General features: G+C 39.1%; 1 protein-coding gene across 6 annotated transcripts in view; it reads right to left on the bottom strand.

Moving 5' to 3' along the window:
• MKLN1 (muskelin 1) overlaps positions 1–23,960 on the bottom strand; it is a 106,331-nt gene that overhangs the window by 71,893 nt on the left and 10,478 nt on the right. For 2 of the 6 annotated variants that reach the window (XM_052789593.1, XM_052789595.1), the window contains exons 2-6: positions 19,746–19,815; positions 12,229–12,371; positions 10,719–10,807; positions 4,435–4,544; positions 278–470 (exon numbers count right to left, since the gene is read on the bottom strand). In XM_052789593.1, coding sequence (XP_052645553.1) covers positions 278–470; positions 4,435–4,544; positions 10,719–10,807; positions 12,229–12,371; positions 19,746–19,815 — 605 coding nt within the window. Of the gene's footprint in view, positions 1–277; positions 474–4,434; positions 4,545–8,715; positions 8,811–10,718; positions 10,808–12,228; positions 12,372–19,745; positions 19,816–20,697; positions 20,721–23,960 lie in introns of those variants that run through there. The other 4 variants (XM_052789594.1, XM_052789596.1, XM_052789598.1 and 1 more) reach the window with 4 other exon arrangements.

Genomic DNA, 23,960 nt, shown 5'->3' with positions numbered 1-23,960 from the left:
TACATGAAGAACTTTTTTTTGCACACTCAAGTGCACCACATTGCCATCTCCAGGGGAAAGAGACTCCAAAAGCAGCAGTGACAAGAGATGTCATGACTGAACTTTTAGACTTCATCATACACACACTCACAAGTCCAAAAGCCGACAGTACACCACACTAGATACGAAATAGTACATGGACTAGCCAATTCCACCACTAAGTACAATAACATTAAAAGCAGTAACATTTCAATACTTTTTTTTAAATTAACATAGCAGATCCCTCTGATTCTCTTACCATTGACAGCTTTTTCTATCAGTTCTTCACAAGCATCGAAGTCTCCCTTCAACACCAGTTTGTCATGCAGGTCTGTCAACATAGGGTGCTCCAGAGCAATCTTGGTTTTCTTCTGCAGCGACTCAAAAGCTTCAGTGTAGTTGTGCTGACGAAAATGCTTTAGGCAAAGGCGAATGGCTTCCTGTTCACGGTACTACTGGAACACAAGAAAACCTATGAGACATGTAGATTTTTCTTTTACCAGCACTGCTGGGGACTACTTGTGAACCTTCCCGGAGACAGAAGCAGGATCTCTTATACACGCTGCACATAAATTGCTCACGAGCTTACAGAGGAACGCTATACGAAAGACATTACAAGCTGTGCAGGCATTTACTTTCCAACAGTATAGAAATTATACAACTTGGTATCATCCAATTTAATAAGCATAGAAGAAGGGAGCGCACAGTGTCCCAGATCTCTGGAGTGACCATTATTTCCCCCCCATCTGCTTGGCCCTGCTGTTCGAGGCCTACACGAAGTACAGAGCAGGAAAAAACCTTCCCTATCAGCGTTACATAATTTGATTGTATGACTCTTACATAACAAAATAATTTAGAAGAGTAAGTAGGTCACAGCTTTTCTAGAAGCAGAAGAAAAAAAAAAAAAACACACAAGAATAGGAATACTTGCAATGACCACCGCTTCAGCAACGGAAAGGCAGAAGTCAGGGCTGACCCCAAATCCTGCGGGTTCGCAAGGGTTTCGGATCAATGGCAGCAAGGATTTACATGCACGCCCAAGTTTTACTTTCAAAATTTTCCTATGCATCTTGAAGCAGAACCCCTGCTTTCATACCGCCGATGAACCAAAGCTGCCCATTTCCCACTCAGCTGTGGGAAGGCGTGAGAACAGCTAGAGAAACCCACGCTGGGTCAAACATCCAGGCACAGAAACATGAGGGAATAGTAAACTCATACGAGCTCCAGCTTATGCTGTTAACCTATCAAATCATCCACTGCATTTTCAAAGCTGCTAACAATATGCATAAGTAACACAGATTTTTAAGTTGTTAAGTAGCAGAACCACTCATTTTAAATAGACTCTTCAAACCTAAATTTTAAGGCATTAATGAAAAAATAATCTCAATTTCCATCTTCAACACACATCTACTCTGGTAAAAAGCAAGTGTACCTTTAAGCATCTATAAGACTGATCAAATTAAAGACAAAAGATTTTACTACTAAATGGACACCACTGCTAAAAGTGAAGTTCATAGTATTTAAATGAATAGAATCTTTCTGAAAACCTAGAACTAACACTGACATTCAACAAAAATTAGCGCTCTCAAAATAATGGCTCTATAGCAAGAATCTCATAAACTGAAGCAGCTAAAAAGAAACACGGCCATGTGCTATATTTTTAGTTCTTAATCCATCAGTATTTCACAGCTGCAAATAGCCAGAACTATGCATTTTTAGAAAATCAGTTCCCAGCCCACACGAAAAAGGCCAAGGACAAGTACTGATAAAAACGCAAGACTGTAGTAAAGGAATACTAAAGCTGAAAGAGTTTTACAGCACAACTAGAAAAAAAACCTTCTTTTTTTTCTTTCTAAGAGATACTCAAAACATTGTCTTTCAGCAAATATTCACTTACATCAGTCAAGGCCAAAACCACATTAGATTCTTTGTTGCTCAAAGGGATAGCAAGCAAAAGGATAGCTGCACACCAGTAATAACCAGCTTCTGCACTTTCAGCTCCTCTAGTTTAGACATTAGACAAAATTCAGACTTGGTGTATTTCCATTGAGCCTCTCATGACTGATAGGCTTAGCTTATAAAACATGAAATTACTGTTGAACGCAGGTTGGCCACTCGATGCAATATAAAAGTTTGTATTCAAGTGACACCATAGTAGTACTTCAGAAGTTAAATGTTAAAACTTTTTTTTATGCAAAAAAGCGTATAAAAGTATATAAAAGGCTCCTTTTTAAAAGCTGTCATACAGGTTTAAAGAGATGACAACCCAAATAATAGCTTTGATCTGAAGCTGTAAATAATTCCCATGGTTAAAAACGTAACAAGAGCATGAGTCTAAGATATTAACACTGTCAAATACACTAGCAGAATTAAAAATATTTAAGTGTTCATTATCAAAACCAAAAGTGATAGCCATTGATAAACTGCCACTTCTTAGTTGCTAAAGTATGCCCACTCTTCAGTAAAAGCAAAGTGGTTAAGGCTTTCAGGAGGCAGTAGGCTGAACTGGTCAGCAAAGAGAAAGCAGTAGGGAGGGCACTGAGGAGCGCGCTTGCTGCTTTGAGTCCTTATCTGTTACCCCCAACTCCACTCCCTTCCGGAAAGAGGTTTTGTTGGTTGAAGCACACACAACAAAAAGGATGGGCAACTTTGTGTAGAACCTTCTTCTCATCTGATGTCTCAGGCAGTAAAGAATTATTAGATTTCAAAGCCTTTGAGACTCCCAAGAACATGCATGAAAATATTCACACCATCTCAAAGAACTGGAAGAAACAGGTCAACCCTTCTGCCTTTCCCCAAATATGGGTCAACACATATCCTCCTATGTGGATCCGGCAACAGCGGCCTCTCAGGACTGCGAGAGAGAACATCAGAGAGACATGCACTCATCACCAAAAACTTGGCAACTGATCCTAGTAGAGCCCAAACAATCATGACTAAGTCTCTGCCTTGCTGCTTTAGGGCTCTAAGCTTTAGAAGAACAATGCTGGCACCCCTTGAAGCAGCTGTCACTACATACATGCTGAACATGAGAAGTGTTGATTCCGTGGAATAAGATGGAACAAAACAGATGCTGACATCATCATCAAATGGCTCCTGACCAAAAAATATAAAAATCAGAGCTTCCTAGTTGCGGCAACTGGTCAAAAAAGCCAGCGAGACCACCATGTGCAGAGGCAGCAGAAAGAAAACAGAAAACCATCAGCAGCCTCTGTCAACCGGACTTTTCAGAACTGGACATCAGTAATCAGCAGACAACCACAATACCACTTTAATCATAAAGCAGCTACAGACAACTTCCACTGTGACTGTTAGTACTGTTTTTAAATCCTCCGTGAAGAAGGTTGTGGTGTTGGTATAAACACGTATGAGCCAGATAGCATGGCCACAAGGTTTCTTTACCACACTGGCAGCACCATAAACTGGTGAGGGAGTCTTAGTACTACCACACACAATCTTTATCCCCCTTTAAGTTTTTCCTTCTGGAAGCAGAGATATGCTGTTCCACTACTCAGTCTTATTCAGCTGGGAAAGATGTCTTCTCTGCAACACAATATGAATTTCATTAATTGTTCCAGAAGATCTATGCATAAAAAGCAGCAACAAAATGAATTCTGGTTGTCAATGTGCACTTCCCTCCCACAGAAGAGGCATCCATTGTACTCAATTAAATACAGTTTATACAAATAATGTTTAGAACCCTTTGAACTTTCTGTCTATCAGAGTGACAAATGGCATATCTCACAGTCCAGTGGCATCAGCTCCCCTCTGTTCCAGAGTACTCAGCAAAAAGACAGTAAGAGGGAAACATCAGAAGTGCAAGGAGCTGCAACAGGAAAGACACCAACATGGATTCTCTTTAGAACAAGCTCATTTTTATACCCTGTAACAAAAGCTACATATATAACCCAAAAGGCTCTAGGCTCACATATAGCTCTACAGAAAGACTGGTATGGTAAAAGAATGACTAATCGAAAGGCAAGTAGAGGGAGAAATGAAATCTGGTTTTGTTAAGTTCATTTCATTTCCCTTCCAGTACAAATACTATTTTACTAATACTATCCCGTTTGACTCAGTGTTCCTTTCTTTTATATTTTTATTGTGATGTCTACCTAGCAGGCTTTTTCTTGTAGGGTTTTTTGGGTGGGTTTTTTTTTTTTATTAGTGGTGGTGGTTTGGGTTTTTTTGGGGGGTGTTTTGTTGGTTTTTTTTTTAAAGAGAACAAGCAGATACAATTCAAAAAGATTCACTTAGGAGTCAAAGTCAGCCATGTGGTTTGCGTTTTAACTATGCGTGTTTGTTGTTTTAATAGCTGATATTCAAGGAATGAAAAGGTCACGTAATTCCAGTAAGAGAAGTTTCACAAGATTTTTGAGACTACAAATCTTCAAACAGACATCTAAAATGCAGGCCTACCTTGCTGTACCAGTTGAGGCACGGTTGGACCACATCTGGATCATCAATGCCATTAAGTTCAACATACCAGATACTAAAATTGAAGCTAGGTCCCCAGGACAGGAGTGGAACTGGAGAAGAAAGGAAAAGGAGAAAAAGGATGCATAAACACCTAACAACCACTGCATTAGTCTCATCAGGCTATACATAGTACTATTTCAACAGAATACTTTTAAAAGGTTACAGAAAATTCAGTATTTCTGATTTGACATCAGTTCTAGTTCATTTAAGTAAGCTTAGGAAAATTACCAAATAAGTCATGTTAAAGTTGTCATTTAAAGTAACCTGTGCCGAGCAACATTAACACAGCAGATCATTACAAAGCAGAAGCTTGCTTTAAGCAAAAGAGCAAAAATACTATCATTTAAAACAGCTCAAAGAGGCAACAAGCTTTGACATGGATGGGAATCACGAGCATACCAGCGACAGTATTTGCTCCTCACAGTACATTTATTTCCACATTTGTCAGCAACAATTATTTTCCCTAATGGTGAAGACAAGAAGCTTGGGTATTTTAAATTTTACAAAATTAGTAATGTCTGCAAGTTGTGGAGGAGGGAGGGAGGGAAAACTGTCAGTTTCCATTTTAAAAACTGTATCTAATTTTTTTTTTTTTTTTTAAGTTTAAATCTGTGCAGCTTTTTGGATAATACTGTTTTATCTGCATATTGGTACAAACACACTTAAAATATTAAATGACCCGTGAAACACACTGCAGCCTCTCACCTAAGGCTTCTCTACCACTCTGTGTTAACATCTATGGTCTTGCACTGATCTATTGATTAATCTGCAGGTTAAGACTTGGTTCTGCTTTTTGAAGCAATTCCAACTCCCAGAAAACTTTTGTGTGAACTCTGACTCCTTAGAACTGCAGTGAAATCAAGTGGTTTCATTTCAAATACTTTTGTTTCCTTTTTATTTGACCATAACTGATAAACAGGAAAAGATAGTATTAGAGATGAATGAGTAGTTACCAGCAACAGCATGGAGTCCACTACTTCCTCCCTTCCACAGAAACTATTTTTGCCACAGAGAAATTGCTTGTTGTCTTTTAAACCACTATGAAATACCACTGAGATTAACTTGGTGAACTAAAAGTTTTCTGACGTACTCCTTGAGGGAATAAAACCCAAAATTTGTCTTAAAGTTATTCCTGAGCTCTTAAAGGTTCTTAAGTATTTATACTTCAAACAAGCTAGATCTATTATTTTCTGCAATGTGTTTGGGCGCAAAGCATATGTTCAAACACATGATTTTCTAAATTTTAAAGGGTGTTTCTACAAAACTATTGCTAAAGACTTATGACAACTTCTGGGAACAGTCATCAAGAGAAGAGATTTTTTAGAAAAGATCCAAAGAGACTTTGAATATGCAATTCTTAACTGATTTTAATATCCATAAGTAAGCACTTTGTACATTACAGCTCTCAAATCATCCTGTTCGGTTTCTTTCTACTTGACTGTTTAGCATACAAAGTGAAATGCTTTCAGAGCAGTTTCCAGTAGTGACATGTTTGTGGACACAGGACAGTGAACTGCTCAGAAAAACTAAGAGCTGCCTGTCTTCATCCACATTGCACACATTGCATACGCTCTACCCAAGAAACTTCTTTCTTGCTTAGTTTTGTCCTCTGCACAAGATGAGTGCTGCCAATATGGTACCTTAATACCCTAAAATATTACTACTTTTACATCCAAGTACACAGATAAATTTAATCCCGGATATCCCACCTATTAAGGCAGCAGACTAACAAAATACCACCTGTAAGGCTAACACCATTGATCTGTCTTCAGACCTGAACACATAGATCCAGACCAAACCAAAGTTAAATTTGGTATTTGCTCAGGTATAACGAATCAAAGTCTGTCTATCAGCTTATTGCACTGAAACACTGAACCAAACCACAGACCACCTCAAATGGACCAAGACCATAAATTTTCTGATGGTGAACCTGAGGCCAACTTCATAACACTGAGTTTACCGGGTGAAAAACAAAACGCACGTATTACCACCTTCTCACCTCATTCCAGAAAAAACAAAGATGTATCCACCTCTATTTCTTTTCAACAGTTTCTCTCAGAACTTATATGAACTTCTCCCAGAAAAATTTAACAATTCACCCTCTTATCTTGGTAGCCAACTACAGCACAAAAGACATTATGGGGATGTGCATAAGAATCCTGGGTAGCTATCAACACAAAAAAAATACAAAGCCATCAACTTGCTAACACTTCCCGTCCCCCCAGTTAACTCAGAGCTTTCAACAGTCTTGTTTATAAGAAGGAAACAAAACACCAGAAATGTTGATTTTTAAGATCAAGATTTTCATGGTGCAATCATCTACTTCAAGGAAAGCACAGACTTTAAGTTGTATAGGGAATGCAAAATAAATGCTTCCCCAGTGCTGCACAGACAGAGAAAACTGAAGCTGATCTTTTTAAACTACTCCACAGGAGTAGGAAAAGAAAGCAAGCAGAAGGGTTGAAACTGTAATGTCATTTCTATTCCAGTTAGGAAAGATCAAGCGTCCCGCTGGATCATCTCCCCATTTTTGAACCTCTTCCCTGGCGTCCAGGCTACATGAAGGAGACACCTCTCATCCTTTCCTCTGCCCTCTCCTTTTTGAGGCCTCCATAGGTGTGCATAGCTCTTTAGACAAATCTCCTTTTAAAGCAGCCACAATCTAACCTAGACCTGGAAGAAGGAGACACTAAGTGCAGCAAGGAAGTAGCAACAGTCATACAAACAGCAATAAGCATTACTTGTCCGTGTGACACACAAATCCCATTTTTATTTTTGCACAAAGTTTGGAGGTAACAGCAGTCTAGGATCCTGGGTGCAACTCATTCTTTTCTCACATCTCCCAAGGGATGGTTTTTATTTGTCCTCCCCTTCACCCACTTCAGATTTCACACCGCAGCCTAGGCAGAGACAAACCTACTAAAGCCTCTGCAAGAGCTGAGAAATGACCCCCTCTAAAAATCAGTGAATACCATGTCCTGCCATACAGTTGTAGAGACCACACTTTGTGCTATCCACTCTTTGCTATGTTGCTTTTTTCCCCCACACACACCTTTGAGATGGAAATAAACTACAATTAAAGGTGTTGAACCTGAAGCCTAAAGCTACAGTATTCCTCCAGTTTTTACCACGGAGCCACCTCAGCATGGTTTTTTGCTGCATGTACTACAGCAATCCATCCTGAAACACACATAACTGTTCAGACTAGTTGAACTGTCACTCTACAGTGAGAGGTGCCCAGCAGAGGAAAAAAAAAAAAAAAATAAAAAAAATCAATACCCCTTTAACAGAAATGGAAGGTATTTAAGTCACTTAAACAGTTCTTTGCCCACACAAGGACGATTTTAGTGGATATTTCTCAATAATCGGAAGCTATGCCTAGACAAGGACTGCAACCCTGTATGCTAGAGAGGACAGCAGCAGAGGCATTAAACACAGTACAGTAATTTCAAATACCTCTCTCAAGCTAATTTCTTTATGCCACATCTACAGGCAGTAGACACACAAACAGCGTACGTTTGTAAAAATGCAGGAAACATCCATAAAGTATTGCTCATTTCTATTACACCAAAGCTTAAAAATCTTGAAGCCTAGTTAGTAACTCCCATGCCAGTAATGAACTGGCATGAGAATTACACCCAGCATTTCTTCAAGCTCTTTCATGGCAATCACTCTTTATACCACCTTCTGCTTTCAAGGACACAGTACAAAGAAAAATCTCTACTTGGAGTAACCACAAAAACAGAGCCAGAAACAAAGCTTACAGATATTAAAAAGATTGTTCTTCAATATTTTATCCAGATAAATATCTTCTTCCCCCTCCGAAGTTCTTCAATGAGATGCTACATTAAACGTAAAAATCACTTATCAAGTAGGTCAAAAGCCTGCACAACTGGGCATTTCAGTGCTAAGAAACTGCAGTTGAACTAATTAAATCAAAAGAAGTGCAAGTCTTTTCTTGACAAAAGGAGAGAAGTTATTTTTTCTGCTTTCTATGGTCTGAAAGTTCCTCTAACACATGAGCAATGGAAGTTATAGAAAGTATTTTCCCCTCTCACAGATCTACCCATGTCATGTTCCTCCTGCCCTGTCCGTGCATATAAACCTCACTGTTGTGTGATTAACAGTGGTGTACAGGTCAGTATGCTTATCTGCAGAATTATAGAGCAAATGCCTGATAGAAGTTGCTGCTGAACTAATGCCTTCCCCAAAGACACAAACCTCACTGATAGCAGTAACTTTTGTGGTGTCAGTCTCTAAGAGTCCAAAAGGGCAGATTTTGGCCTCGTGTTTACTGGCAGCATTACAAGGAACACAGCACGGTATTTCGAATTTTGAGTTACTTTGGCTAGCAGCTTGGAAATTTTAACAAACTGAAAACATATTCAAGCTGTGAATCTGAAAAATAACAGAATTTCGTAACATCATTTTGCAGTTGTTTCACAGCAAAAAACACACTCACAACTTCATAAACAAAATGACGCTAGCCATCAACTAGAGGTTTTAATACGTTTTGATGAAGAGATCATTTTAATTTCTGTCCTAGCATAGGAATTTCTTCAAAGAAGATAGCTTCAAAAAACAAAAGGTATAGATGTATCTAAAAGGAAAACTCATCTCAAACCATAACTAGTGAGCAAGTGACAGTTAAATACAAATCTAATATTAATGTATTTAACACAGAATGCTTATTGCTACATAAGGAACCCATCCCAACAAAACAAGCCACATAACTATTAATACTACTCATGTCATGTCAGAGAGAAAATCCTGGTAGTAGACATTAATCAGCATTTCACTTTCCTAACAAGTTTCAACTTACTGCTACATTTCATAACCTCAGAACACATTTTGCTGGAATACAATTTACACATCCAAAGAAGTAGCTAATAATCTTTCCATTCACCCCTTTAAGCCCTCCAGTAACTACTTGCTGTTTTTTAGCCACTGAAAAATAACATTTCCCAAAAACCTAATGCAGGAAGCTTCAGAATACATTTAAAAAAAAAAAAAAATCAATTTAACTTTCCTGATGTAGTCAACCTTTAACTCTTAACTATTCTTCTGCTCCTCTTGAGGTTTCCTAAAGCCAAGTGTTACAGAGGCTTCCAAAAGTAGCAGCCAAAACCAAATCCAATGAACAACCAATTTCTCTACTTCTGTAAGAATGGGAAATACCACTGTTTATGGCACACAAGTAAGTTGATTCCCAGCCTGAAGCTTTCAATTCCTCAGGCAAACGTGAGAGGAGATTCAGAAAGCTGTGTAGAAGACACTAGAGCAAAGGGCTCCAAGGGGAGCCCCTACACAGCCACTATCATCCAAGTCTTGGCAAAGGAATTGCCCAACACTTCAAAACCCTCCTAAATGCATCTAAATTAGTCAACAGGATCTTATCTCATTTTTCAGCAATTACCTCCTTGCTCTATTTTTAACCTTAAACAGCTAGTTTAAAACCAGTAATTCTTTTACCATCTCAGTAGGTAGGCAGGGTAGATAAATTTACTGAGCTACGAAAAGCTGAAAGGCTCTAAAGTCTTGGATTAAATCCAACGAGTATCACTGACGTCCACTGTAAGACACTTGTTCTCTCTGACCTGCATGAAGCAAGGAAGAGAGATCCTCACCTGCTCCCATCACAAGTCATAATAACCAGCCTTCATTAGCACCCCCATTAGCAAGCTTCACCAGAGAAACAAGACTAGGCATCACAGGTTATAATTCTTCTTTGCCCCTGGATGTCATCTTTAGCCAGAAATGAGACATAATGATTAGAGTAGCAGGAAGAGAACAAGAAAGGCTTCTGCTGTTGCTCTATGTGTTGTGAGCATGTTTGAGAACAAAAGACTTCAACCTTTTTCAAACTCTAGGGTTGTCAATGCTGAAACTTTTACCGGTATTTAGCTTAATGTTTTTTTTTAAAGCTCTGCATAGCAATTTATAGTAGGACAGTAAGCAGCTTCTCCAGCAATTAGTTGACTCAGCAACTGTATTTCTGAAAATTACTGTATTTCACTTTCATTCCCCAGGATTTAAAGTATGAAGCTATTATTTCTCAGTAACAGGACTTCACTGTGTTCCAATCTAACCAGCCTAAAAGATCATGAAATGGAACAGCTATTGTGGATACTTTGCCTGAGTACAATGAAGTCACAAGTGCCAAGACTGGCACAAGTATAAGAAGAGATTATTTTCTACTCAGAATGCTGAAAAAATGCATTTACCTATCTTAATGAATCGACAGGGGAACATCTGTTCATCAATTTTATGCTTCAAGGTGAATGTTTCTTTGTTATAATCATTCTTTAAGCCACTGTGGGAAAAAATAAATAAGGTTACTAAATCTTACCTTGTATTTTAGGACTAGCTAATAAACGCAATCTAGGTCATGCCTGAAATGCGAAGCTTGTTTCATATTACTATGAATCATAAGTACGCATGCTGGACCAATGCCTGGACTGCTATCCACCATCTTATATCTCCCTGGGAAGCAGAACTGGCTAGTGGTTTCAGGAGGGAACTGACATCGGATCAATGCTGCTCGTCTGCACCTGTAACCCTGCGACTTCAGCAAGTGATCTACCTGAACCACACTTTTCCATTTTCAAGAGGGAGATGGACCAGCTCTCAGAATTATCACACTGCCAAAGTGCTCTGTGATCCATTTATGGGCATTACTTTATAAAAATATCAAATATTTAGTATAATTTATCAAAACTCGTAAGTCCATTTTTACTGAAGATGCAAGTACAGGTCCCAAAATAAGGATTTTTATTAAACTTCAGTGCAAGCGAAATGGCATTAGATATCAATAAGTACTACGCTACTAAGACCTCTTCCCCCTTAATCCTAGCAGCAATAAAGTCAAATTGCAAGACTGGTCTTATCTAAAGAGGGCAAAAGGGTGAGAAGGGTTGTGGCTGGTTTCTATATGGTCCTGAAGGACACCTGCAACAAAGAACTTCCCATGTTTCTCCATGGCTATTCCGCTTGACTACAGATGATGTACACCCATACATTCCCCAGAGGTGGGCTTTCCTTCTGTAGGCCTCCAAAAGACTAGTCCTTGCTACTCATTTCTCTTGTACTCCTAGATACCTAAATTATCATTTCCCTTTTTGAAACAGAAGACTCCTTAAAAGGCCCTTGCAAATTTACATTGGCAACTACTCAGAAGTTCTGGATAGCTTGAATAGCCAAAAGGCTCTTTCTTTAGTCCCTATCAGCACAACTACCAAATCAAACTAAACAAAGGAAATCACGGGTTTTCCATTTGCTTATTTGATTTATTTACCCATTCAGAAAAAGGCAGAGCAGCTGACTAGTTCAGACCTTTACAGCTGCAACAAGATTCTTGACATAGGCAGGTTACTTGGGCTTTTAAAAGCTACTGTAAGTTACCCACACCTGGGGACTCATTTCTCTTGTGCCTCAAGCACACAGAAGAAAGGAATCACAATCCAGCAACATTGCACCCTGCTCTCAGCTCTTCCAAATCTCAAAGAGTTCACTCTCCACAAATCCTCTGTGGTTAGAGCAGAATAAGGAAGGCTTCCTGGAGCGAGTGCTGGGATTGCTGCTCTCTGACCTAACCATAAACACAAGGGCAGCTAATTGCAGGATCACAACCACAACTCTATTACACTGTTAGCCACGTGTCTGCTTGGGAGTGAAGGGGAACAGCATTTTGGTCCAGCCTTTATGATTACCATAGCTGATGAAATCACATCTTACCTGGATAAGAGATCTGTCATGTTTTCCTCATTCATCCCACCAAAGACTTTAAACTTCTTTAAGTTGCAGACATGCGTTTTCTCATATTTGCCAAATGTGATGCTCTGGACTATGGCAGGTCTTTCAAGTTTCAGAATCAAATACTGCAGAAGAAAGAACAGTGAATTTTAGTATTAAAGCCAAGGCTGCAAAACACACGAAAGGAGAAGCATTACAGCCTTCAAAAATTCAGTTTACAAAGCCAGAGAATGAAAGTTAAGATGATCTCTCCCCATTATTATATTTTCTCCTTTGTTTCTGGAATGAAGCAAAGGGTTTTTAGGAATATTACTTTAAAAGCAGTTCATCCTAGGAAAAGATTTGGTCAAAGTACCTATTCCTAGCATTTCTATTCAGGGCTTACATATATTCCTTCAAGCTGGATGCAAGACTTCCTGAAATCTGGCAAATAGGATCAAACTACGGAGAGTGATGATTCAAACGCCCACTACAGCCTGAAATGAAACCTAAACTGAATACACAATTAGATAAATACAGTATGTTCCACATGCTAAGAGAACATCCAATTACTTTTCCTCTCTGGGCTGACACTATTTAACCACTGAACACAGACTAAGTTTGATGTGTGGCTAGCATAGGAACCAACTGCTTATTAACCGTACCAAATAAAACCAAGCCACTTAACTGACAATAAAGGGGCTTTACACATAAAACAATGAAAATGTTCTCCCTTGTGAACATTTGCTCCCCCCTTACACAGATGTCCACCCCACAGTATATGAATAGTCAGATTATTTATATTCAGGCCCCAGCTACCAGCTTCACCAGCACCACTGGAAGAAAAGATCTGTTCCACTGGAAAAGCATATGCAAAGAAGCACTTGCACCATTCATCAGGGACCATCAAGCACCAAGTTTATTTAACCTTCCCCTACAAAACAGGTCTTGGAGGGAGCCTGGAGACATCCTGTTTTGCAGAATATGTCAAGTTTTATACCTGAAAACAATGTGTTTAGTTCTCTTCCCTAACTTCTCAGAAATAAGCAGTGCACTACAGAGAAACAAGACAAAGTGCAGAATCGCAATTACTCATCATGCTGGATTTTGTTACAAAACCCTGTGATCAAGGCTACAGTACAAGCAGAGCAGTAAGGCGTTGTACCACACCTCCCACTGCAGGCCCTGCTGGTGGCCCTTTCCTTCAAGAAGGAGCACTGCCAAACCAGACATGACACAGTATTTTGAGTCATCGACATCGAGTATTTGCATGCATTTGGCTGTTTTCTATGGTTCCTGAGTAGAGACTAGTATCTCCCTATAAAGTGCCATGGGCATCACTCTGCTTGTGCTAAACAGCTCCATCAGTAGGACAATCTTACCCTAGAAGCGTATCTTTTGGGTGAGAAGCAGAACAAATTTTGCCATCAATTTAGTTCTCAGTCTGTCACGGCCCTATAAAACAACTAATACTCAATCTAGGAGCAGTACTGACATCGTTCTAGAAAGCACCAGGATAAGTGTTTGATTTCAATGGCTGGTTCTCACTACATTTACAAAAAACTTAGCTTAAAAGAAATACTTGTACATATACTGGTTACAGATGATAACGCAGACTGGATAGGTACCTAATAGAATAAGGAAGATTTACTGCCAAAGATGTTTCCAGTAACTCAAAATTTTTCAGAATTAAGAAAATAAACGAGTATCAGCACTGCTAGGGTACAACAGAAAAGTGCTTTGGTGCTTTTCCAGATTTTATTTTTTTGATGAAAAATTTCTAGTTTTGTGAACACCATCCACCTAAATGTCAGAACCCACTGTTAGTTTAACTAGCAGTAAGCCATGCTTTTGTCTCGAAGTACTTCCCAAACTTCAGAAAAAACAAAATTCTATACAGAAAACAGCTTTTTCTAAAGCAGAGAAAAGGAAGGGATGAGCAAAAGGATGGTCCTGTAATGAGCAAGGCAGTACTTGATACATGGCACAGCCCGCTGCCAAAATTCCCGTGCAGAACAGACAGTACACAACAACATCTAAGAACTCCTCCTACATCATCATATCTTCCCTGCAGATTTCTCCCGAAGCTGAGAAACTGAAGCTAGCACTACCAGCATCAGCAACTGCAATTCTTAATCTTGCTGAAATCACAAAGCTAATGCTTGGGTCATGAAGACATACTTTCTCAAGTACCACACAAGATTTGCAAAAGCTTGGCACAAACATCATCTTGCATTATTCAATTCTTACCCTAAATTAAGGGAGAGAAAACCAGGACTGCAGTTAAATCCTTTATCCTGGCATACATGCCTAGAAGGGAGCAAGGTATGGCAATTACTCCACGTGGCTATCAGTCATTTCTCAAACCTACAGACAGAGGGAACTCTGCAGCCCTCCTTCCTGCTTCCACACATCCCATCACCTGCCAAGTCAGGCAGACCTTACAGAAAATATAAGCACAAAAGCTAAACACAACCTTTTTGTGATTTTTATCTGCTGACTGATATAGAAACAAAAGACAGGTTTGCTTTAAAGCCTGTGGCCCAATACCTGTACGTATGTATGCATTTTTATATCTTTTTTAATACATATACACAGACACATATAAAAAGACATACAGAGATGTACTTTTTGTTTTTATACACAAACTTACACACTGCTGCCACCGCAGGAACCAGCTACAAATCCCACTGATGTTGAAAAAATACATTGCCTCAAGAGCCACAAACAGCTGGCTGCATGGATATTTTTGGACTGCTACCAGGATTTTAGATGTGACAGACTATTCTCTGTAACTTTGAAAGATGTGATAGAAGTGTGCGTAAGATTAAGTCATTTATTCAACCTGGAGAGAACAAGTCTATGATATTTCAGACAACTACATATACAAAGATATTTGACACTTTTCCATCCTATTGCTATAAGCAACATCAGGACATTTAATGTCCAAGTATTCATGAAGTATTCCAAAAATCCAAATTATAAACTGAAGTGTTTGTTCATTAGAAGCATGGCACACAGACATTAATTGGTGTAGCTGTGCAAAAACCTCAGCCTAATTGTTAAGCCTCAAATTACAACACTTACAAAAAAAAAAGCTACAAAACTTTAGAAGAGTAAAACTTCTGCTTTATGATTAAATATATTTGTAAGTGAAGACACACAACGAGCAGAGTAGAGGAAGTCATGTATGGCACTTCAGCACCTCAACAGCTTGTTATGGTACACCCAAAAAAAAAAAAAAGCAAATCCAGCCCTGTCACACCAGGAGCTGCAGCAAATTCCAAACTTTTTTGAAGCTCTGGTCTCTGCTACCATTTGATAACAACCATATGTATGCTTCTGCATCACACAACTTTATTAATGTACTTTAAATTAGTTCCTGATACAATCTACACAGCAGGATGGAAATCAAGAGAGGAAAACTGGTCTTCTCAGATGCAAAACCGAACCCAATTGTTTGGACAGTGTCACTAACTTTATACATATGCTCTTCAACTGTTCAAAATTTACATCTCCACATCAAATACACTGGATGAGATTCCAAACTGCACTATGCAAGCTGCCTGTGCAATTGGAGTCCCACTGTACTTCATTAATTTCTTTAACCATTTCTGCTCAAGCGTTTTTTATTAGGGAGTAGTAAAACTTGTATTGCATGTGAAAATAAAAACAAAATAACAGGAGGTGCCACTGTCCACTGCACAAACCTACCCATTGCTTTTGCAATTAAGCTCATGACTAAATAAAAACCTATCCTTTTGTTCTACACATTATTAATCAAGCCACTGCAGGGAATTAATTGTTCTTCTGCACGCAGTCTTCCAAGTCAGGCCATCACTGGAGCCATCAGGATGAGCATTTATGACACGGCCAAGGTCTTCAGCATTACCAGCCTTATTGCTTCACACTTCCTATGTAAGCCTAGAACTAGTTTAAAAATAGAACGATCAGCCCTCTTCTGCCTGAATAGGTTACTACATAACAGGTTTGTTATTGAATATATAATTTCTGGGTCATTCTATTTCAAGACTCAAGAAAGATATCTAGTTTAATAAACAGAAAAACAGCTGTCATATGTATTTCCTTTCACTGGCACTCATTCATAACCAACTGGTGGCTTTCATGGCCACAAGAATTATTTAACTCTACCATACCCATAAAGCGAGGAAACCCTTTACTAAATATAGTCACATGGCAGCATTTCAAGTGCCTAGACTTCCACTTTCGTTTTCTTTCCCTTTTCAAAAAGGTTTAATACAGACTCCAGCACATTTACTGCTAAGTATGGATCTTTGTTGAGCTACTGAACACGTTCTCAGATTTTCACCTGTGTTGTTCTGATTCATGCTCATCCTAGCAAGAGGAATACTCTGAAAGAAAAGGTTCCTGGAGAGGTTTTGTTTCACTCAACAAAGGAAGGGAATAAATCAATGTTTAAGGACTCACTCATATTTTCACCTCGAAGCCAGCAGAGGACCACCACCTCAGCACAGAGTTACTAAACCCTTACATTAAGGTGAGACACACTGATGAGACAAACACTAGCGATTAGGGCTGCAGAGCTTATTAAAATATCTCATGGCACATTCCAGTGAGCATGACTGACATTAGTCCTTGTGTTGTGTCTTAGCCCTAGTTTCAGCTAACAAAGTTGGAAACAAGGAAAGCTTTATTTTACGGCGTTTTAGTTCACTTCCTATCCTGGACTATTATGGCCACCCACACATTGTAACAAGTACGTCACTGCCAAAGTGACCAATTTTCAAATGAAGTGATGCCATCACACAAGCCGTAAAATGCTTTGCAACTTCATTTTCCATAGGATACATGACGTTCATTCTGGGAATTTGAAGTCATGTGTATATATCATCATTTTTTTGAATATGAAATACCTAAATTGTAACATAAAGCAACAAACTTCCCCCCCCCAACTCCTCTCCTCACCACACTTACAATTCAGTCACCCACTGTCTCAACTGAAGTTTTCCAAGCTAAGAATATGCCTTAAGAACTTCAGCCATCTGCAAGAACGAGGAAGCAGAAAACCTGTATAAAAGTTTTACCTGCATTAAAATGTGGCAGTCTTTCAATAGGCAAGGTGCAAGAACTAGCTATTTTGAGCAAAATGCAACCAAATCTGAAGTTCTTTTGTCAAGTATGAGACAACACAATTTGGAACTGTTTCTCGCTGTATACACAGAAATAACAAAAGCAGCATTCTTTGCACACAGGCCTCTTCTGACAATTTTAATTCCCTATTACCTCTTTCCAGTTAATTTTTCAACAGAGAAGTTACACTGTAAAAAATGCTTTACATGAATAATTAAACAATCAAGTTAGAAGCATGAGAATTAGCTAAAGTACATATTAGAGACTCTGCAAATACATCATCTCTCTCACTCAGCACTCAGGATTGGGCTTGTGGAACACACAAGCAACTACACAGCATTTTATATTGTCACTACTGGATACAGGGATTCCAGTAAGAGGAATCCAGCAGGATGGCTTTTTCCACTTAGGCAGCCAGGTTTTCCATTGGTTTTGTCTTTAAATAACACAGAATAAAACTGAAATACTGTCTTGCCAATCTCAGTTGCCACTACAAAGACTAACTTTTTCTAAGTCAGATCAAAGGACCTCAAATCTGGATACCTCGTAAATAGAGAGATAGGTATGAGAGAGGGAGGTACGGGGGGTGTGGGACGGGGGGGGGGTATGAGAGACAGCACGGGGGGTACAACAGAGGGAGATGTGAGAGGGGGGCAGAGGTGTGTGAGGAGGGGGAGGTAAGAGGGTATGCAGGGTGTGTATGAGGGAGAGGTGAGAGAGAGAGCTAGAGTGATATAAGAGAGAGAGAGAGATGACGTAGATGCAAGGTAGCAAGAGGTAGATTTATGATGTTAATTCATTTCTCCCCTATCGAAAAGTTTGGTTTAAATGACTTCCTTAGCATGCAGGATTCAACAGTTCTGCAACAGCACCTTAATTCAGGTCATGATCAATACATATAAAATTGTTGGAAGACATCTCTTTAACAAGCTCATGTGGTTTATACAGAAGTCTGCCACTAATTATTCCCTGCTTAATCTACATACCTGAATATAACTTGTATCACTGCTTGCCAGCTTTAAGCACAGGTTGGGAATATTCTAAAGCACCTAGTTACAAGAGATGTATTCCCATTCCAGAATCAGGTTTTTAAAAGAACGAAATATTCAGGATGGCTCACAAAATGAAAGAGCAACTTTTAGCAACAACTAAGTGCACCTTAGGTGAAAAACCCTGTCCAAAGCTACACCACAAGCCAACCCTGCTTTGTGAACAAGACAGCCCTAAGAAAAACACGTGCTTCCTGCATGAAAGGAAGTAAAGGATGGCACAGACTGGTATACAATACATGCTCTGTACCCATTACCCTGCAATGGGTATTTCCTAGATAGACTAAAAGTGCTTCAGGCTATGGACTAAATTCCTATGCTGTTTATCAAAAAAAATATATATATATTTATGTAAAAACACAAAATTAAAAGAGCAGTAGATGCACAAAGTCATCAAGAGGATCAAAATTACTAGTCTTCACAAGCAGGTTTATGAAACATGTTAATGGAATAAACAGGATAGTTTTCCTTCTCATCAAGATGAAAGCTTTTCAGCTGGATGAGATGACCTGCTGCAATAGGGAGCTGCCAGTCTAGACACACCTTCAAAGTAGCAAGATTTACGTAGACAAAAATTCTGAGACTTAACTCATAAGGAATACTGGAATTAAATAAGTAGATAAGCAGAAGAACTTTGCATGAGAGAGATACTGCACAACACACTCTGCTGTGCATCAGTGTTTTAAACAAAAGAATTTAAAACAACCAGCATAAGAGAGAGAGAAGCTGACCAAACAGTATCAGAGTAATAAGGTATAGAACCAGCACAAAGAGAAGGGTAACACATTTACTGGAGAAAAAAAATTAAGTAAAAGGATAAGCACATTTTTCTGGATAACCTAGCAATCTAATTAATAGTGAAAAAGCAAATTAGATGCTAAAATCAATACAAATCTTATTTTAATAAGCTGCTTAACCAACAGAAGAGGTGACATTCATGTCTCTTTAAACAGAGTCTACACTTCTAAATGTGCTACTGGGGAAACAAATACAAGCTCCTTAGATCTAGGATTCAAGGCCAGTAATCTACAAGAGTTTCCAGTAGTGCTGACAAAGGGGGACCTGCATGCCTCATTAGCAGCTTAATCTAACCATAAGGTTAGATTATTTCCAGTACAACCGCGATTGTCAAGGATGAAACGTGAAACCTCCCCCACAAAAAAGCATTTCTTGAAAGATCACAAATAAATTGCTGGAAATGTAAATACCTAATGTACCAACAACCTGCATTTTACTGAGAGAAGGTAGCCTATAAAGGCTGTCAATATAAATAGTAGGGGCCTACATTTAAAATAAAAATTCCAGTATATATTAAGTTGTACCACACAGCTATACAGTTGCAGAGATTCAGATGCTTACCTGGGGAGGATAATTGCTTTCTGAAGACCATCTTGAAGACTGATCATTGGGCTTATCCACCAAGATATTCCTAAAAAATGAGAAGCCAGAATTAATTTAAATAACAGCCACATTATATTTTACATCTCCAGTAAGATCTGTCATACATGCAGATCAGTAACATTCTCATGCAACTACCTAAATCGCTAGGTGGAGACTAAGCTTCTCCCCCTCTTTTATTAAAAATTTTCTACATCGCTATTTTACAGGACACATCAAAATACGCCTCCAAGCCTTGTGGTTGTGAAATGGAGCTCCAAGTTGCAAAATAAAAAAATAAAAATAAAAAAAAAAGTAAATTGTGAAATAAATGTAAAACAGATGAATTTACATAGGCCCAAGTCTGCAATGAAGTGGAAAAAATGGTCTCATTCACCTCAGTGGGGTGAGAACTTTTCAATAAGGTTAAAATGATGAGCAGTACAGCAGTTAGCAAGCCAAAAACTGTCCTCCACTAGACAGGCGATACTGGAACAGTGAGAGCGAGCTGCTAACCTATTTAAGCTTTCTTGGAGGGTAGAAGATGACCATCTAACCCATGCCAAATTTTAACAAGTATTTTTCATATGAGCTACAAGCCTAGAACAACACACAAGAAAGCAGAAGTTCAACTCTTCAACCAGCAAAATTACCTCCGAGTCGCTTTCTTACGGTTTGGAATAGTACAGCATTTAGGTAATTAACATAAATTCAGAATAGGTTTTTTGGCAAAAATGAAACAGATTCATCAGAGAGTCATATGAGGGATCTGCCTTCCCCTCTCCTATAACCATGCGGTAAAGCTCACCTCCCAGATTAAATTAAAAACTTTAAAAAAAAATCCATAAAATATATATAATTATTGGCAAGGTAACGATGCACCACCTGCTGGACAGGGCTTACGAGCTCTACCATGTCCAACTAACGAACTCACCAGCTCATAAAACTTATGTAAAAAGAAGGAAGCAGTCATCAAAAGGCTTATGCCATCTCCATCTGCTGTGTAGGAGGAAAAGAACACGAGCATCTGGATTACTACAAAGGACTGGAGGAAAAAGCACTCATACAAAAGCTCAGAAGGGAAAGAGATTAAGTCAGAGGTTGAACGTTAACAGACAGAGAAATTAGCTCGCTCTTTCCACATTGGGCAGACCAAAATCACCACACTAGCAACGGTATCCAAGCAGTCCTGCACCGTGACAAGGGAGACAGCAAGGAGCGAGACCAGGGTGGCCCCTTAAAATACGTACATTTTAGAGAACTGGCCTAGTGGCTGTCCATCTGCGGGCTTTACAAGGGACATGTCATGATTTTTACACAGCATAGGAACAAAACTCAGGTTCCCTCTCCCTTTAGCTAGTTTCCATCATAGCATGGCATGTATTAACACAGCAATGCCAGCACCGGCCCATGCCTGCAGCTGGTTTATTCATGCAGCCCCAATGGGGAAAATGCGTTTGAACAGCATACGGACATGCACTACCCTCTTGCTCTAACCCCATCAAAATAGAAAACATTAAGCCATTGGTCTGCATAACTAAACATCCAGCTAAGAACATCTAATATGCAGCACGAAGAGGCTCAACTCCAAGAGAAAACCTAGCCCCCATCTTTAATTACAACAGGGAAAAAACGAACCAACCAAACCAAAGAGAAGAATTTGGGAACTGATGAGACACAGATTTCTAATAAAAGTTGCTAATCTCAAAGCTAAGTCACCACTAGAAGCCAAAACACACTTGGTTTTGAGAAGAATCATACCTGCAGTTGCTTATACCATGCCACAGGCAAGGCAAAAGGATATTTATTTCTTAATACCTTTTAATATCTGGAGAGAGAAAAAAGTGCTCAACGTGAAAGAGATATATATCTTATATTAAATACTTAAGAGACATGAAGGCAGATAAAACCAGATAACACTGTAGGGTTTTTCTTCTTTATGGAACTTTATCCTAGCATGCAAGAAGACAATTTACCCTACAGAATAAATTTTATTTATGACGCTATTACATTTGCTTAAACATTAGACGATAAGCTCTTCGTACATTAGGCAACACTTGCAGGAATTGGCACTGTTACGTGGTCAGATAATACCCTGCTGGAAAGAGGCATTTTATAACTGGGACAGATCCCAAAGATTGTATTTTTAGAAGTAGATTTGTTTGCTTCTCCGGGTCAAAGATCAGTTTGCCACAACCAAAGAGGACCTCAATCAGTACAGCTAGACAAGATAAAAATCCTTCTGCAGAGAGAGAGAAAAGGGACAGGCAGCTCACACAAAATTAAGGCTAAAAAATTTAAAAGATAAAGATAGCAGTGTCAATGGAGTTATACATATGTTTAAAAATACATGGGTTATTAATTTATTAATATTAAACAAACATTGAAGACAGAAGTCCGTATGTACAAAGTCAATTTACCATAATGGTTTGAGAAAATTTATGGACTTGGAAGAATTCCAGCATTCCAGCAGTCATGAGACAGTAAGAAACAAACAAATGCATATCCTAATGACACACGCCTTTTTCCACGTAAAGCCCTTTTTCTAGACAGCGCAAAACTCTTACACAGTACCTGGAGACAGGCTTTTCAGATATGACACCTAGATTAAAATCTGAGAAACTTTAGAAGTGAAAATTCCATTAACTCAATGACTTTCCATGTAATTTTCACAAAGCATTAGAAAAAGGTATTTGTAAGCCCTTGAGCTACCGCAAGTACCAAACAGTTTTACGCAAGCTTTTCCTGTGAAAAAAAGCAACCCATTAAATGCGGTTTGAGATAACTCATAATCATAAACTGTAGATACAAGATCTAGTCTAGCATAAATCTACAACGCTGCCAAGAGGGACCATTCCACCCACTCGTGCCTGATCCTCCCCCTCCCTACACCAGCAGCTATAATAAAGATTAGCATAAATAACTTCTTTAGTCAGATCAGTTCTCCAATTCAGCTTACTACTAGCACCAGCACAAAAGGAGAAAAAAAGATGAGCAGCTGGATCCAGACTAGGGGTTCATACCAGAGTGAACTCCAAATACCACTCTCCCACTGGCAAGTAACTCCTAAAAAAAAATTAGGTATCGTGGTACCTCTGCTACTTTGTGGGCAATCCTACCGCACACTGAAGGCTAAGCAGAAGGAGCTACTTTATTTGCACCACAAACAATAACATGTCCAGAGGCAGTACTGGTGTGCCTTAAATTCATAATCTAGCTTCCTTCGTGGCTATTAGCATCTAAGCCATTATTGTAAGCGTTCCCATTGCTAAATAAGAGAAGTGGATCGTTCTGGTTGCTTTGCGTAGAAAGCCCTCTTGGCAGAAGACAGTGGAAGTTTCCTTTTATTACCCATGCAGACACTGGTCTTGCAACTGCTGGAAGTAGATAATTTTTCCTTTTACCAACCCAGAAACCATCATATCCGTTGTACGAACTGCTGGCTGATCTCTGCTGGAATTAGAGATGTCCCCACGCTTGGTATTACCAGAGGACTTCTCTGTGCAAAAAGCTCTGTGGTTTCAGGCATGACAAACTCTAAGGGGGGAGGAAGGGAAAAATAAGATGACTTTGCAGAATATACTGCAAATTAGGTTTAAGGCTGCTATAATTTGCATCTAACCTAAATATTTTCATGAAGCTGCTGTTAAAGAAATCCGTGACTTTAGGAACAAGTGCTTAAGAATAAACAAATCCAAAAACACTAGCTTTGCTTGGCATATTCAAATTGCTCTTCAGAGAGCAGCTGTGCAGAAAAGAACACACACATCTCCAAGAGGACTTGGAACTCAGATGCTGCTCTTCTAGAAAACTGCCAAGGTACCATGCCATTAAGCTGCAAAAAGCATTTGGAGTGCTATGAAAACACAGTCTGACTGAAAATGGACAAAGATCTTCAAGGTTGTCCATGTGACATTCCCCCCCCCCCCCCAACCATCCCAAAACAGACCAGCAAGAATACAGCCACTAGAATACACAGATTAAAATTTCCACTAACTCCCCTTTACAGAAGGCTGTAAGGCATGGTGGGACAACTATTTCAAACACATGGAACCATCACACCAGCAAGTACAAAGTAACAACGGAGACACTCTTGCCCAGCCTAGACTGGAATGTACACACAGTCTTAACCAAGAAAAACAGAAAAAAAAAAAAAGAAAAAAAACCCAAACCACACCACCAAAAAACCCCCTGTTC

The sequence above is a fragment of the Harpia harpyja genome, chromosome 6 (assembly GCF_026419915.1).
Source record: "Harpia harpyja isolate bHarHar1 chromosome 6, bHarHar1 primary haplotype, whole genome shotgun sequence".
NCBI lineage: Eukaryota > Metazoa > Chordata > Aves > Accipitriformes > Accipitridae > Harpia > Harpia harpyja.
Note: the sequence above shows the minus strand (reverse complement) of the source record. Positions and strands in the feature narration are given on the sequence as shown.